Below are 12,692 nucleotides of genomic sequence, written 5' to 3' on the forward strand. Positions count from 1 at the left end.
GAGATGTCTTCTCTTGCTGCATCTACTTAACATTGTATTGGAGGTTGTAGTCGGAGCGACTAGGCGAGAAAATGAAATAAAAGGCATTCAGATTGGAAAGGAAGAAGTAAACTACAGATAGTCCCTGACTTATGATGTATTCAAGTTACAGTGAACTGCACTTACAGTCGTCTGTTTTTATTTACTTATTTTTGTACATCTTATTTTTATTAATATGTACTACATATTATGTTGCAGCATGTAATTTGCTGATGTTATTCTCAGATGTTCTCTCGCAGATGTTCGAAGATCGGATTTATAAAGAAATTCATAAAGAAAGGCAGTAATAGTGAAAACTAAAAGAAAAAAAAGAGGTATTCGACTTACGTCAGAACTGAGTTACAACGGAGTGATCGGTATGGAACCCTGTCATAAAGCCAGGGACTACCTGTATATGTATTTGCAGATGACATGATCTTGTATACAGAAAATCCAAAGAAATTCACACACATGAAAAATAAAAGCCATAAAAACAATTAGAGCTAATAAACAAGTTTAGCAAGGTTGTAAAATACAAGAGCCATATAAAAATTACATTTCTACACTAGCAATGAACAATCTGAAAATGAAATTAAGAAAACAATTTCGTTTACAGTAGTTTCAAAAGGAATAAAATACTTAGGAAAAAATTTAACAAAAGAAGTACAAGACTTGTACACCAGACTACAAACATCTCTTAAAGAAATTAAGGAAGACCTAAAAATATGAAAAACATCCATATTCATGGATTGGGAGACTTAGTATTGTTAAGATAGCAGTGCTCCCCAAATAGATCTATAGAGTCAATGCAATCTCTATAAAAATTCCAGCTGCCTTTTTCACAGGAATTGACAAGCTGAACCTAAAAGCTATATAGAAATGCAGGGGACCCAGAAAAACAGAACAATCTTGAAAAAGAGAATGAAGTTGGAGAACTTACATCTCCTATTTTAAAACTTACTATAAAGTTACAGTAATCAAGATTGTGTGGTACATATATAAACCCGTTGCTGTCGAGTCAATTCTGACTCATAGTGACCTTATAGAACAGAGTAGAACTGCCCCATAGAGTTTCCAAGGAGCACCTGGTAGATTCGAACTGCTGACCTTTTGGTTAGCATCCGTAGCTTTTAACCATTACGCCACCAGGGTTTCTGTGGTACTTATATAAGTATAGACATATAGGTCAATGGATAGAATTGATAGTCCAGAAATAAACTCGTATATTTATGGCCAATTGATTTTTTATAAGGGTGCCAGGACAATATATTGGAGAGGTAACAGTTTTTTCAACATATGCCACTGTGACTACTGGATATCCAAGTGGCAAAAAAAAAAAAAAATGAAGTTGGATGCCTACCTCATCCCATATACAAAAACTAACTCAAATAGAACATACTTTACATGGGGCTTCAGACTCCTTGACACAGCCATTTAGTTTCTTTTCTACCTGGCTCATAGGGTTAATATGAGAATTAATGAGCATGGTACAGTGTGTGGCATATGGTAAACACTCCATAAATAAGGTACTTAGTATTCCTCTTGTGGAGTAGTTTCTTTGTATAAGCTGTCATACATCTAGCAGACTTCTGGGTTGCAAGAATCTCTCAGGTTACCTCAGGTAATGAGGGTTTGTTATAGGAATATAAAGGAATTGAGTCAGCACAGGAAGCCATCTCAGAAGTAAAGTAATTTGGGTACTTGAAGAATTTGAATGCTACACAAGATAAACTTCAGCGCTGAGGTCCTCCCAGAATTTCTTCAAAGAAAACTTCTTTCCCTGTTTCTGTATCTCTTTCTTCTATTGTAATTGTGTGTGTTTCTGGTACTACATTTTTCTTTGTTTCAAAACTGAGCTCCTAGAGGAATGATGTGGTTGTTTGGTTAATAACTGTTCAATGCAAATCACTCCTATTGGATTGAATTCTTCTACCAGACAGCTTCATCTGTCCAATATAAAAATGACAGTCTTTGAGCCAGGAGATAGTCCTTCATCAGATCCATGGGGCCAGGGTTTCAGGGCCGGATGTCACAAAACTTGATAGTTTTATACTTTAAGCTGATGATTTTATTTTGAGAACAATAATCTTTGTACTCATTCCTTACCCCTACTCCAAAGGTAATTTGTACAAACATGTTTTTAATATTGTTTTAGAAGAGAAAAACTAGGGAGGGGGAGACAACCCAGAATTTAAGTTCTGAATATTGGAGAATGGATCAGTCAAACTCTGTTAGATCAATAGAATATAATATATTCAGAGTGATTTAAAATAGTGGACTGTGTTGATGCATTAAAATTATAGGTGAAATAAGTAAAAAAAGCAAAACAAAAGTATTAGACAAAGATATAGATGTGATGTACAATGACAGTAAGTCTGAAGCAAAATAGAATTTAATATTCACTGGATTTTTTTCTTTTAAAGTTAATTTAAATTAATTAAACAGGATGACAAAGAAACACCAGAAGGGAACACATATTAGTTTAAAATTCTAATTGCTATAATCTATTCAGATACCTTTACCAAATAACTGATAGAAATCAGTCCATGAATATGAAGTGAGTATTTTCTGTACTTTATGTCTATCACTATTAAGAGTTCAGAGAAGGACCACATCTACCATGTCCTCTACCAGACTGAGTCCAGTACAAAGAGATGATGCCTGGCTACCACCACTGACTGCTCTGACAGGGATCACAAAAGAGGGACCCAGACAGAGCTGGAGGAAAATGTAGAACAAAATGCTAACTCAAAAAGAAAGACCAGACTTGCTGGTCTGATGGAGACTGGAGAAACTCTGAAAGTATGGCCCCCAACACCCTTTCAGCTCAGTAATGAGATCACTCCTGGGGTTCTGTCTTCAGCCAAAGATTGAACAGGTCCATGGAACAAAACAAGACTAAAGGGGTACACCAGCCCTGGGGCTGGAACTGGAAGGCAGGAGGGAACAGGAAAGCTGGTAATAAGAACGCAGGGTTGAGAAGGGAGAGTGTTGACATGTCATGGGGTTAACTAATGTCATAGAAAAATGTGTATACTGTTTGATGAGAAACCAGTTTGTTCTGTAAACCTTTATCTAAAGTACAAAAAAAAAAAAAAAAGTTCAGAGAAATCTGCCCATACTCATAGTCTAAAAAACCAAACCCAGTGCCGTTGAGTTGATTCCGACTCATAGCGACCCTATAGGACAAAGTAGAACTGTCCCATAGAGTTTCCAAGGAGCGCCTGGTGGATTCGAACTGCTGACCATTTGGTTAGCAGCCATAGCACTTAACCACTACGCCACCAGGGTTTCCACTCATAGTCTAGATAGACAAAAAATACCCATTCAACTACAGAAAGAAAGAGACCGTAGTATATAAGGATGCTGTCACATGTCATAGACTATAAGTTTTATAAGAACTCAGAAAAATGAAGTGAAAGACTTCTGAGAGAATTAATTGCATCTTGAAAAATCTGAATAATTTAGATTGGAGACAAGGACAACATCCTTCAAGGTAGGAGAAATATCAGAAGACTGGGCCAAAAGACGAGGGTGAACATAACATTTGTAGAGCAGTTTGGATATGTGTAAAGTTGAGTCAGCCTACAATGACAGGAGGGGAAATACACACTCGTTCCAATGGGTAATAAGTATCTATGGATTATGATGTGAAGCCACCACTAATCTGTCAGTTTGTCATACTGTCATGGCTTGCATGTTGCTGTGACGTGGGAAGCAACGCTACCAATATTTCAAATACTGTGCCAGCAGGGTCACTTATGGTGGACAGGTTTCAGCAGAGCTTCCAGACTAAGACAGTCTGGAGAAGAGCAGGCCTTCTCCAAGTAGAGTAGACCTTAATGATTTCAATGGAGTAAAGCTGTTGGACCTTCATTTGTTGATTTGACACAACACAAAATGAGAAGAAACAGCTGCAAACATCCATTAGTAAACTGAAGGTGAAATGTATGAAGTATGAACTAGGAAAATTGGAAGTCACTGGAAATGAAACGGAATTCTTGAAGATAGATATCCTACACATTAGTGAGCTGAAATGGACTGGTATTGGCCATTTTGATTCTCACAGTCATATGGAAGGACAGATTGGAAAGGAATAGCATCGCTTTCTTCATCAAAACGAATGCTTCAAAATCTATCCTGAAGTACAGTGCTGTCAGTGATAGGATATTATACATATGCCTACAGGAAAGACCAGTTGCTATGACCGTTATTCAAATTTATGCACCAACTACTAATGTCAAAGATGAAGAAATTGAAGGTTTTTTACCAACTTCTGCAGTCTACAATTGATCAAACATGCAATCAAAATGCATTGGTAATTGCTGGTGATTGGAATCTGAAAGTTGGAAAAAAAAGAAGGATCAGTAGTTGGAAAATATGGCCTTGGTGATAGAAATGATGCCGGAGATCACATGATAAAATATTGCAAGACAGATGACTTCTTCATTGCAAATACCTTTTTTCAACAACATAAATGGCAATTATACATGTAGAACTCGCTGGTTGGAACACACAGGCGTCAAATTGACTATATCTGTGGAAAAAAGAAGATGGAAAAGCCCGGTATCATCAGTTAGAACAAGGCCAGGGGCTGACTGCAGAACAGATGATCAGTTACTCACTTGCAGGTTCAAGTTGAAGGAAATTAGAACAAGCCCATGAGAGCCAAAGTATGGCCTTGAGTGTATCCCTCCTGAATTTAGAGATCATCTCAAGAATAGATTTGACATGGTGAACACTAATGACCAAAGTCCAGAAGACTTGTGCAGTGACATCAAGGAACATCATACATGAAGAAAGCAAGAGGTCATTAAAAAGAAAGGAAAGAAAGAAAAGAACAAAATGGATGTTAAAAGAGACTCTGAAAATTGCTCTTGAACGTCAAACAGCTGAAACAAAAGAAATGATGAAGTAAAAGAGCTGAACAGAAGATTTCAAAGGGCAGCTCGAGAAGACAAGGTATTACAATGAAATGTGCAAAGAGCTGAAGTTAAAAAGCCAAAAAGGAAGAACACGCTTGGCATTACTCAAGCTGAAATAACTGAAGAAAAAAATTCAAACCGAGAGTTGCAATATTAACGGATTCTACTGGAAGAATACTAAAAGACCCAGGAAACATCAAAAGAAGATGGAACAAATACACAGAGTAACTGTACCAAAAAGAGGTTATCATATGATCAAGAACCAATGGTACTGAAAGAAGAGGTCCAAGCTGCACTGAAGGCATTGGCGAAAAACAAGGCTTCAGGAATTGAGGGAATACCAATTGAGATGTTTCAACACATGGATGCAGTGCTGCAAGCACACTCACTTGTCTATGCCAAGAAATTTGAAAGATAGCTACCTGGCCAGCTGACTGGAAGAGGTCCATATCTCTGTGCCTATTCCGAAGAAAGGAGATCAAACAGAATGCAGAAATTATCAAACAATATCATTAATATCACACACAAGTAAGATTTTCCTGAAGAGTATTCAAAAGTGTTTACAACAGTACATTGACAGGGAACTACCAGAAATTCAAGCCGGGTTCCACAGAGGACCTCAAACAAGGGATAGCATTGCTGATGTCAGATGGATCATGGCTGAAAGCAGAGAATACCAGAAAGATGGTTACCTGTGTTTGACTCTTCAAAGGCATTGGACTGTGTGGATCATAACAAATTATGGATAACATTGTAAAGAATGGAAATTCCAGAACACTTAATTGTGCTCATGCGGAACCTATATTTAGACAAAGAGGCGATCATTCAAACAGAACAAGGGAATACTGTGTGGTTTAAAGTCAGGAAAGTTGTGTGTCAAGGTTGTATTTGTTCACCATATTTATTGAGTCTGTATGCTGAGCAAATAATCTGAGAAGCTGGACTATATGAAGAAGAACAGGGCATCGGGATTGGAGGAAGACTCATGAACAACCTGTGATATGCAGATGATAACTTTGCTTGCTGAAAGTGAAGAGGACTTGAAGCACTTATCGATGAAGATTAAAGACCACAAACCTTCAGTATGGATTACAGCTAAACATAGAGAAAACAAAAATCCTCACAACTGGACTAATAAGCAATATCATGATAAAGAGAGAAAAGATTGAGGTTATCAGGGATTTCATTTTACTTGGATCCACAATCAACACCCATGGAAGCAGAAGTCAAGAAATCAAATGATGCATTGCATTGGGCAAATCTGCTGCAAGAGATCTCTTTAAAGTGTTAAAAAGCAAGATACCACTTTAAGGACTAAGGTGCACCTGACCCAAGCCATGGTGTTTCCAGTCATCTCATATGCATGTGAAAGCTGCACAGTTGAATAAGGAAGACCAAAGAACAATTGATGTCTTTGAATTATGGTGTTGGCAAAGAATATTGAATATACCATGGACAGCTAGAAGAACAAATAAATCTGCCTTGGAAGAAGTACAGCCAGAGTGCTCATTAGAAGCAAGGATGGCTAGACTTCGTCTCACATACTTTGGATGAGTTGTCAGAAGGGACCAGTCCCTGGAGAAGAACATCATGCTTGGTAAAATAAGGGTCAGCAAAAAAGAGGAAGACCTTCAATGAGTTGGATTGATACAGTGACTGCAGCAGTGGGCTCAAATATAGCAATGATTGTGAGGGTGGCGCAAGACCAGACAGCGTTTTGTTCTGTTGTACATAGAGTCACTCTGAGTTGAAACTGACTCGATGGCACCTAACAACAACGGAGTTGCAATATTGAAGGATTCTATGGGCAAAATATTGAATGACGCAGGAAGCATCAAAAGAAGATGGAACGAATACCCAGAGTCACTGTACCAAAAAGAATTGGTCCACATTCATCCATTTCAGGAGGTAGCATATGATCAAAAACCAATGCTATTGAAGTAAAAAGTCCAAGCTGCACTGAAGGCATTGACGAAAAATAAGGTTCTGGGAATTGACAGGATACCAACTGAGATGTTTCAACAAATGGATGCAACACTGGAAGTGCACACTTGTCTATGCCAAGAAATTTGGAAGACAGCTACCTGGACAGCCAACTAGAAGAGATCCATATCTGTGCCCATTCTAAAGAAAGGTGATCCGACAGAATATGGAAATTATCAAACAATATCATTAATATCACATGTAAGTAAAATTTTGCTGAAGATAATTAAAAAATGGCTGCTGCAGTACATTGACAGGGAACTGCCAAAAATTCAAGCCAGGTTCAGAAGAGTATGTGCAACGAGGGATATTACTGTTAATGTCAAATGGATCTTGGCTGAAAGCAGAGAATACCAGAAAGATTTTTACTTGTGTTTTATTAACTGTGCGAAGGCATTCAACTATGCATTATAACAAATTATGGATAACATTGCAAAGAATGGATATTCCAGAACATTTAATTGTGCTTTTGTAGAATTTGTACATAGACGAAGAAACAGTCGTTCGAACAGAACAAGGGGATACTGTGTGGTTTAAAATCAGGAAAGGTGTGTTTGAGGATTGTATCCTTTCACCATACTTATTCAGTCTGTATGCTGAGCACATTATCAGAGAAACTGACTATATGAAGAAGAATGCAACATTAGGATTGGAGGAAGACTTATTAACAACCTGTAATATACAGATGATACAACCTTGCTTGCTGAAAGAGAAGAGGACTTGAAGCACTTACTGAAGAAGATCAAGGATTCCAGCTTTCGGTACGGGTTCCATCTCAAAGAAAACAAAAATCCTTACTACTGAACCAATAAGCACCATCATGGTAAATGCAGAAAATATTGAAGTTGTCAAGGATTTCATTTTACTTGGATCCACAATCAATACCCGTGGAAGCAGCAGTCAAGAAATATATTCCATTGGGCAAATCTGTTGCAAAAGACCTCTTTAAAGTATTACAAAGTGAAGCTGTTACTTTGAAGACTAAGGTGCACCTGACCCAAACCATAGCATTTTCAGTTACCTCATATGCATGTGAAAGCTGGACAATGAGTAAGACTGAAGAAAAATTGATGCATTTGAATTATGATATTGGTGAAGAATATTAAATATACCGTGGACTGCCAGAAGAACAAACAAATCTGTCTTAGAAGCACCACCAGAATGCTCCTTAGAAGCAAGGATGGCGAGACTTTGTCTCACGTACTTTGGACATGTTATCAGGAGGAACCAGTCCCTGGAGAAGGACATCATGCTTGGTAACGCAGAGGGTCAGTGAAGAAAAAGAAGACCTTTCATGACATGAATTGACACAGTGGCTGCAACAATGGGCTCAAATATAGCAACAATTGTGAGTATGGTGCATGACTGGGCAATGTTTTGTTCTGTTTTGCCTAAGGTCACCATGAGTTAGAACTGAATCGGTGGCACCTAACAGCAACAACATTATTTGAAGAGTGAGAAGATAAAAGTACTAGTTTTTTTCCCAGATAATTTAAACAAATATTTATTAATCCTCCCTTTGTATACACACTTTCCTAGGTACTGGGAAGAAATTCAACAGCCAAGCCAGACCTAGAAGTATATTTACTTAACTTCTCAGCACCTGTGTGCTCTACTCTACAAAGTAAGGACAACAGAGAAGGGTCTAGCACTATGCCTTGCACATAGCAGTTACTCAGTAAATGTTAGTTTTCTTTCCTTCCTTTTCTCTTTCTAAAAAAGTTATTGGACATGGCATCTCCTGTAGTTTTGCCCAGTTTTGTTAGCATTAACTTAAGTTCTTTTATTTGGACAGGCACCGCTCACATGATAGAGGCTGATATCCTTCTTCCTGATGACGAATCAGAACATGGCCAACCAGTCATGGCCCATCCTCCTGAAACAAGCAGTGATAATACTCTACAGGAGTGGCTGGCTGAAGTTGTGAAAAGCAATAAAGGCATCAAGCTGGATTTCAAGAGGTACTTGTACAAAAATCTGCAATCTCCTGATTGTTATAGAGTAACTTTGGAAAAAAAAAAAAAAGATTAATAGCCTCATGTATCTGTGCCTGATTACCTATCTTTGTACTTTATCCAAACTGAAAATGGAATTATAGACTTTTAATATGTTTCAGGAATGGACCTAAGACCCATTGAGTTGTTTTCTAAAATTGTTTTTTGGGGACCCTTTGAGACTAAAATTAATTTTTACAAAGGAATTCATCATAAGTGACCATGGGATAATAGAACAAGAAATTTAAAATACTACTTTCATTAAAAAGTAGTCTAGGAGAGAGAAAGTTGGGGTAGTTTCATTGGGATAGTTAATGCATAGCCTTCCTGATATATGTTGTTACATTTGCATATGTAGGGAATTATTTCAAATTCTTCGGTAACCAAAGTGTTCCTTAAAAATATTGTACATTTCAGAGGTATTGAAAATGAAGAGCAAGATTAAGTGTCATTTCCTTTCCTACGGCTCTCAAAAAATTTTTACTTTTGTGTTAGTTTGGTAGTGTAAAGCCAGAAATATATTGTACTACCACAAAAGCTCACCATAAACCCCATGAAGACAGCTCTTACAGAAATCTAGGATTTCTGGCAAACCTTACTCATCTCTGTACAATATTTTAAAATTGATATTCCTTTAAGAAACTAATAAGAACTTAGAAATCTTACTTATGTTATCGACATGATTTTAGTCATTTGTTGTGGGGCTACATATACCAGCAAACCTCATTGTACTGTTGGTGAATGAATGGATATACAGAAACTTGATATATAGGAGTTTAGATTGAGAAGGATGTGTAAGTTAAAGAACTATATTAAGGGACTCTACTTTGCACACATGCAGTTGCCATGAGTGAGAATCAACTCAGTGGTAACTAATAACATTAAAATCATAAAGCTTTTAAAGTGGTCAGTGTTCCAACTCCATTTTATTAACAAAGAAACATAGGCCCAGAGAGGTTAACTGATTTACCCAAGGACAAGATCTAAGCTTGACAGCTGAGCCAGAACCAGATTCCAGGTCTCCTGGACCCAGTCCAGTGTTCTCTGTCACATGAAATAAAACATTTGATCTTTAATGCTAGGTTGCTCCAAGCTTTAGATCTTGCCCACTCATGTGCTCAAGTTTTTGGTTACTGTTGCTCCTTGAGGAAACCCTGGTGGCGTAGTGGTTAAGTGCTACGGCTGCTACCCAAGAGGTCAGCAGTTTGAATCCAGCAGGTGCTCCTTGGAAACGCTATGGGACAGTTCTACTCTGTCCTGTAGGGTCGCTATGAGTTGGAATCAACTTGATGGCAATGGGTTATGGGTTAGAATGGTTGAATGTCCACCAATTCTTTTTTGCATCGATGCTGTACAAGGGAGGGAAGCATTTGAGGCAGTGTCCAGCATTAGGGCTTATTAATCCACTAAAATCTGGGGCTCCCATTTCAGGGGCAGAAGAGGGAGATAAAAGACACCACACAGCAGCAGAATGAGAGAGATGCTGGAGGCTGGTTTACTCTGATTTTAGTGCATAGCATCCTTGGTCATAGAGTCCCCGGGTGGCATAAGCTGTTAAGCACTGGTTGATGGGTCAAACCCACCCAGAAGTACCTCGGAAGAAAGACCTGGCAATCTGCTTCCAAAAGCTCACAACATTGAAAACCCTTTGGAGCACAGTTCTACTCTGAAACACATGGGGTCACCATGAGTCAGAATCGACTCAAAGGCAACTGGAAAAAAAAAATCCTTGTTCACTAGTAAAAATGACCCAATAAATGATGAGATTATCAGCTTCTCCTCTTGAGGTAGGAGGCTGGAAAGGAGTGCAGAGAAGAGAGGTAGAAGCATGGGCCAAAGGATTTCAGCCCCTTAAGAAGAGGGGTGGAAATGTGAGGAGGGGATGCTGAATGTTCGCCCCCTGACATCCATTCCCAGGATTCTCCATATGCATTACAAGCTAATATTCTTAGAAATAAATATAGGCCTGAAAAAGGCCTGAAGGTACAGAAAATAGAATCATAAGTAATGTAAATATAAAGTTTATACATGTGTTTTTTCAAAGTAAAAATTATGCAGGTTGATTAAAGCCTGGTTATTTTAAAATCTATAGGTGATAGCTAGAATAGTTGTAGAAAAGTAAAGAAAGTGAAGCTGCTTTTGGATTTAAACTAATTAAAATATACTTGCCTCTAGTTTCCAGAAGAGGTGCTTACAATAAAAGAAATTTGTAAAAGCTTTAAGACAATTTTATATTTTTATACTTTGCAATCACTTTGGGAAACGTGTTCACATGACCAGACTCACCCAAGAATATGCGAAGGAAAAGAAACACTTCTTCAGGGCGGTGAGCTGGTGTTAGAGGCAAGGTGCCTGGGAACACTTGGGCATTTTCATAAATGTGAATTTGCAGGTTGTTAGTATTTCTATTTATTGCCTTTTTTATACCTTCTCTGGTGGTGAATATTTGTGGAATCGACTCGCCGGCACTGGGTTTGGTTTTTTCTTTTAAATTGTTTTTATGTTGAGTTACCGTAATAAGGAGTTTTGGAACCTCTCTCTGTCCACAAGTAGTGGCATTATTCAAGTATTTATAGAACTTTTAGGCACCCTCATGAATTCAGAGCACAAATTAATATTTCGAGATGACATATGTTAAGTTCCCCTCTGGTGTTATGTGATATTTGACTATGTTTAATTCAGGCATTGTTTTATTATACTTTTATTATGAATTTGAGGACATTAAAAAGGCTACTCTAAGAGAACTTCTTCTTACTTTTAGGCATATGTGTGATTGACAACAAAATCTGTTTTTAGTCTGGCAGCTGTAGAACCATCCATGACGCTCTTGGAAAATGTGAAGAGGCATCTGATGCGTCCTGTGTGGATTAACGCTGATATTCTTCCTGGTCCAAACGGAAGTGGCAAAGTAGTGGATGCAAAACTATTTATAGACACTGTGACATCCTTCTTTCCAGATGTGACATTTTCCCTGGGTTGGACAACAGGATGGCATCCTCAGAAAGTCAATGAAGGTAATAATTCCAACAGCGAATTTCTTGTTGATCAAATTAAAATATTCTCTAGATGTAAAAATAGCATCTTTGATACAAAACCAAAAAACAGACTCCCCCAACATCTAAGAGCCTAGTAGAGAGAGAAGGTCTGGCCCTGAGGATACGTGTATGACCCTTCTTTCTGTTGCTTCGTATAAGCACTGCATTTGTTGGTGAAGTTCTCTCACCAGGCTTCGAGGGCAAGTATTTATTTGCAAGGTAAATGGAGCCCTGGTGGCACGGTGGTTAAGAGCTCGGCTGCTAACCAAAAGGTCAGCAGTTTGAATCCACCAGCAGCTCCTTGGAAACTCTGTGGGGCAGTTCTGTTCTGTCCTGTAGGGTCGCTATGAGTTGGAATCAACTTGAAGGCAAGAGGTTATAATACATACTTTGAACAAATCCTGAATTGGTCTCTTCGAACTTGTAAAACATGCTGTACTTTTCTTTTGCCTTGTCTTGGAGTACTCCTTATGTCAGATGAAGGATAAGGAAGTGGGTGGTAATAAAGGAGTTTCAAGTGACGTGAGCCATAAGGAAGAGAGTATAGCCGATGAAGCGTACAAGTTGGCTCTCTAGACATTGGAGTGGGCATCAAACGTAGGCTGCTGGAGCCAGGGAACCCTCCTTAGGCTCCTTGGCAGGACAGTGGAGTGGGAGGCCATGGGACTCTATACATTCTGCTATACACAGGCTGAAAATGAAACAGAAACATAACACAGATGACAGAGATATTCCTG

General features: G+C 38.3%; 1 protein-coding gene across 9 annotated transcripts in view; it reads left to right on the top strand.

Moving 5' to 3' along the window:
* The window catches only part of FAM151B (family with sequence similarity 151 member B), a 73,635-nt gene that overhangs the window by 20,693 nt on the left and 40,250 nt on the right, over nt 1-12,692 (top strand). For 5 of the 9 annotated variants that reach the window (XM_023545586.2, XM_010588246.3, XM_064273600.1 and 2 more), the window contains 2 exons: nt 8,722-8,887; nt 11,717-11,934. In XM_023545586.2, coding sequence (XP_023401354.1) covers nt 8,722-8,887; nt 11,717-11,934 — 384 coding nt within the window. Of the gene's footprint in view, nt 1-264; nt 396-8,465; nt 8,551-8,721; nt 8,888-11,716; nt 11,935-12,692 lie in introns of all 9 variants that reach the window. The other 4 variants (XM_023545591.2, XM_023545592.2, XM_023545588.2 and 1 more) reach the window with 4 other exon arrangements.

The sequence above is a fragment of the Loxodonta africana genome, chromosome 2 (assembly GCF_030014295.1).
Source record: "Loxodonta africana isolate mLoxAfr1 chromosome 2, mLoxAfr1.hap2, whole genome shotgun sequence".
NCBI classification, from domain to species: domain Eukaryota; kingdom Metazoa; phylum Chordata; class Mammalia; order Proboscidea; family Elephantidae; genus Loxodonta; species Loxodonta africana.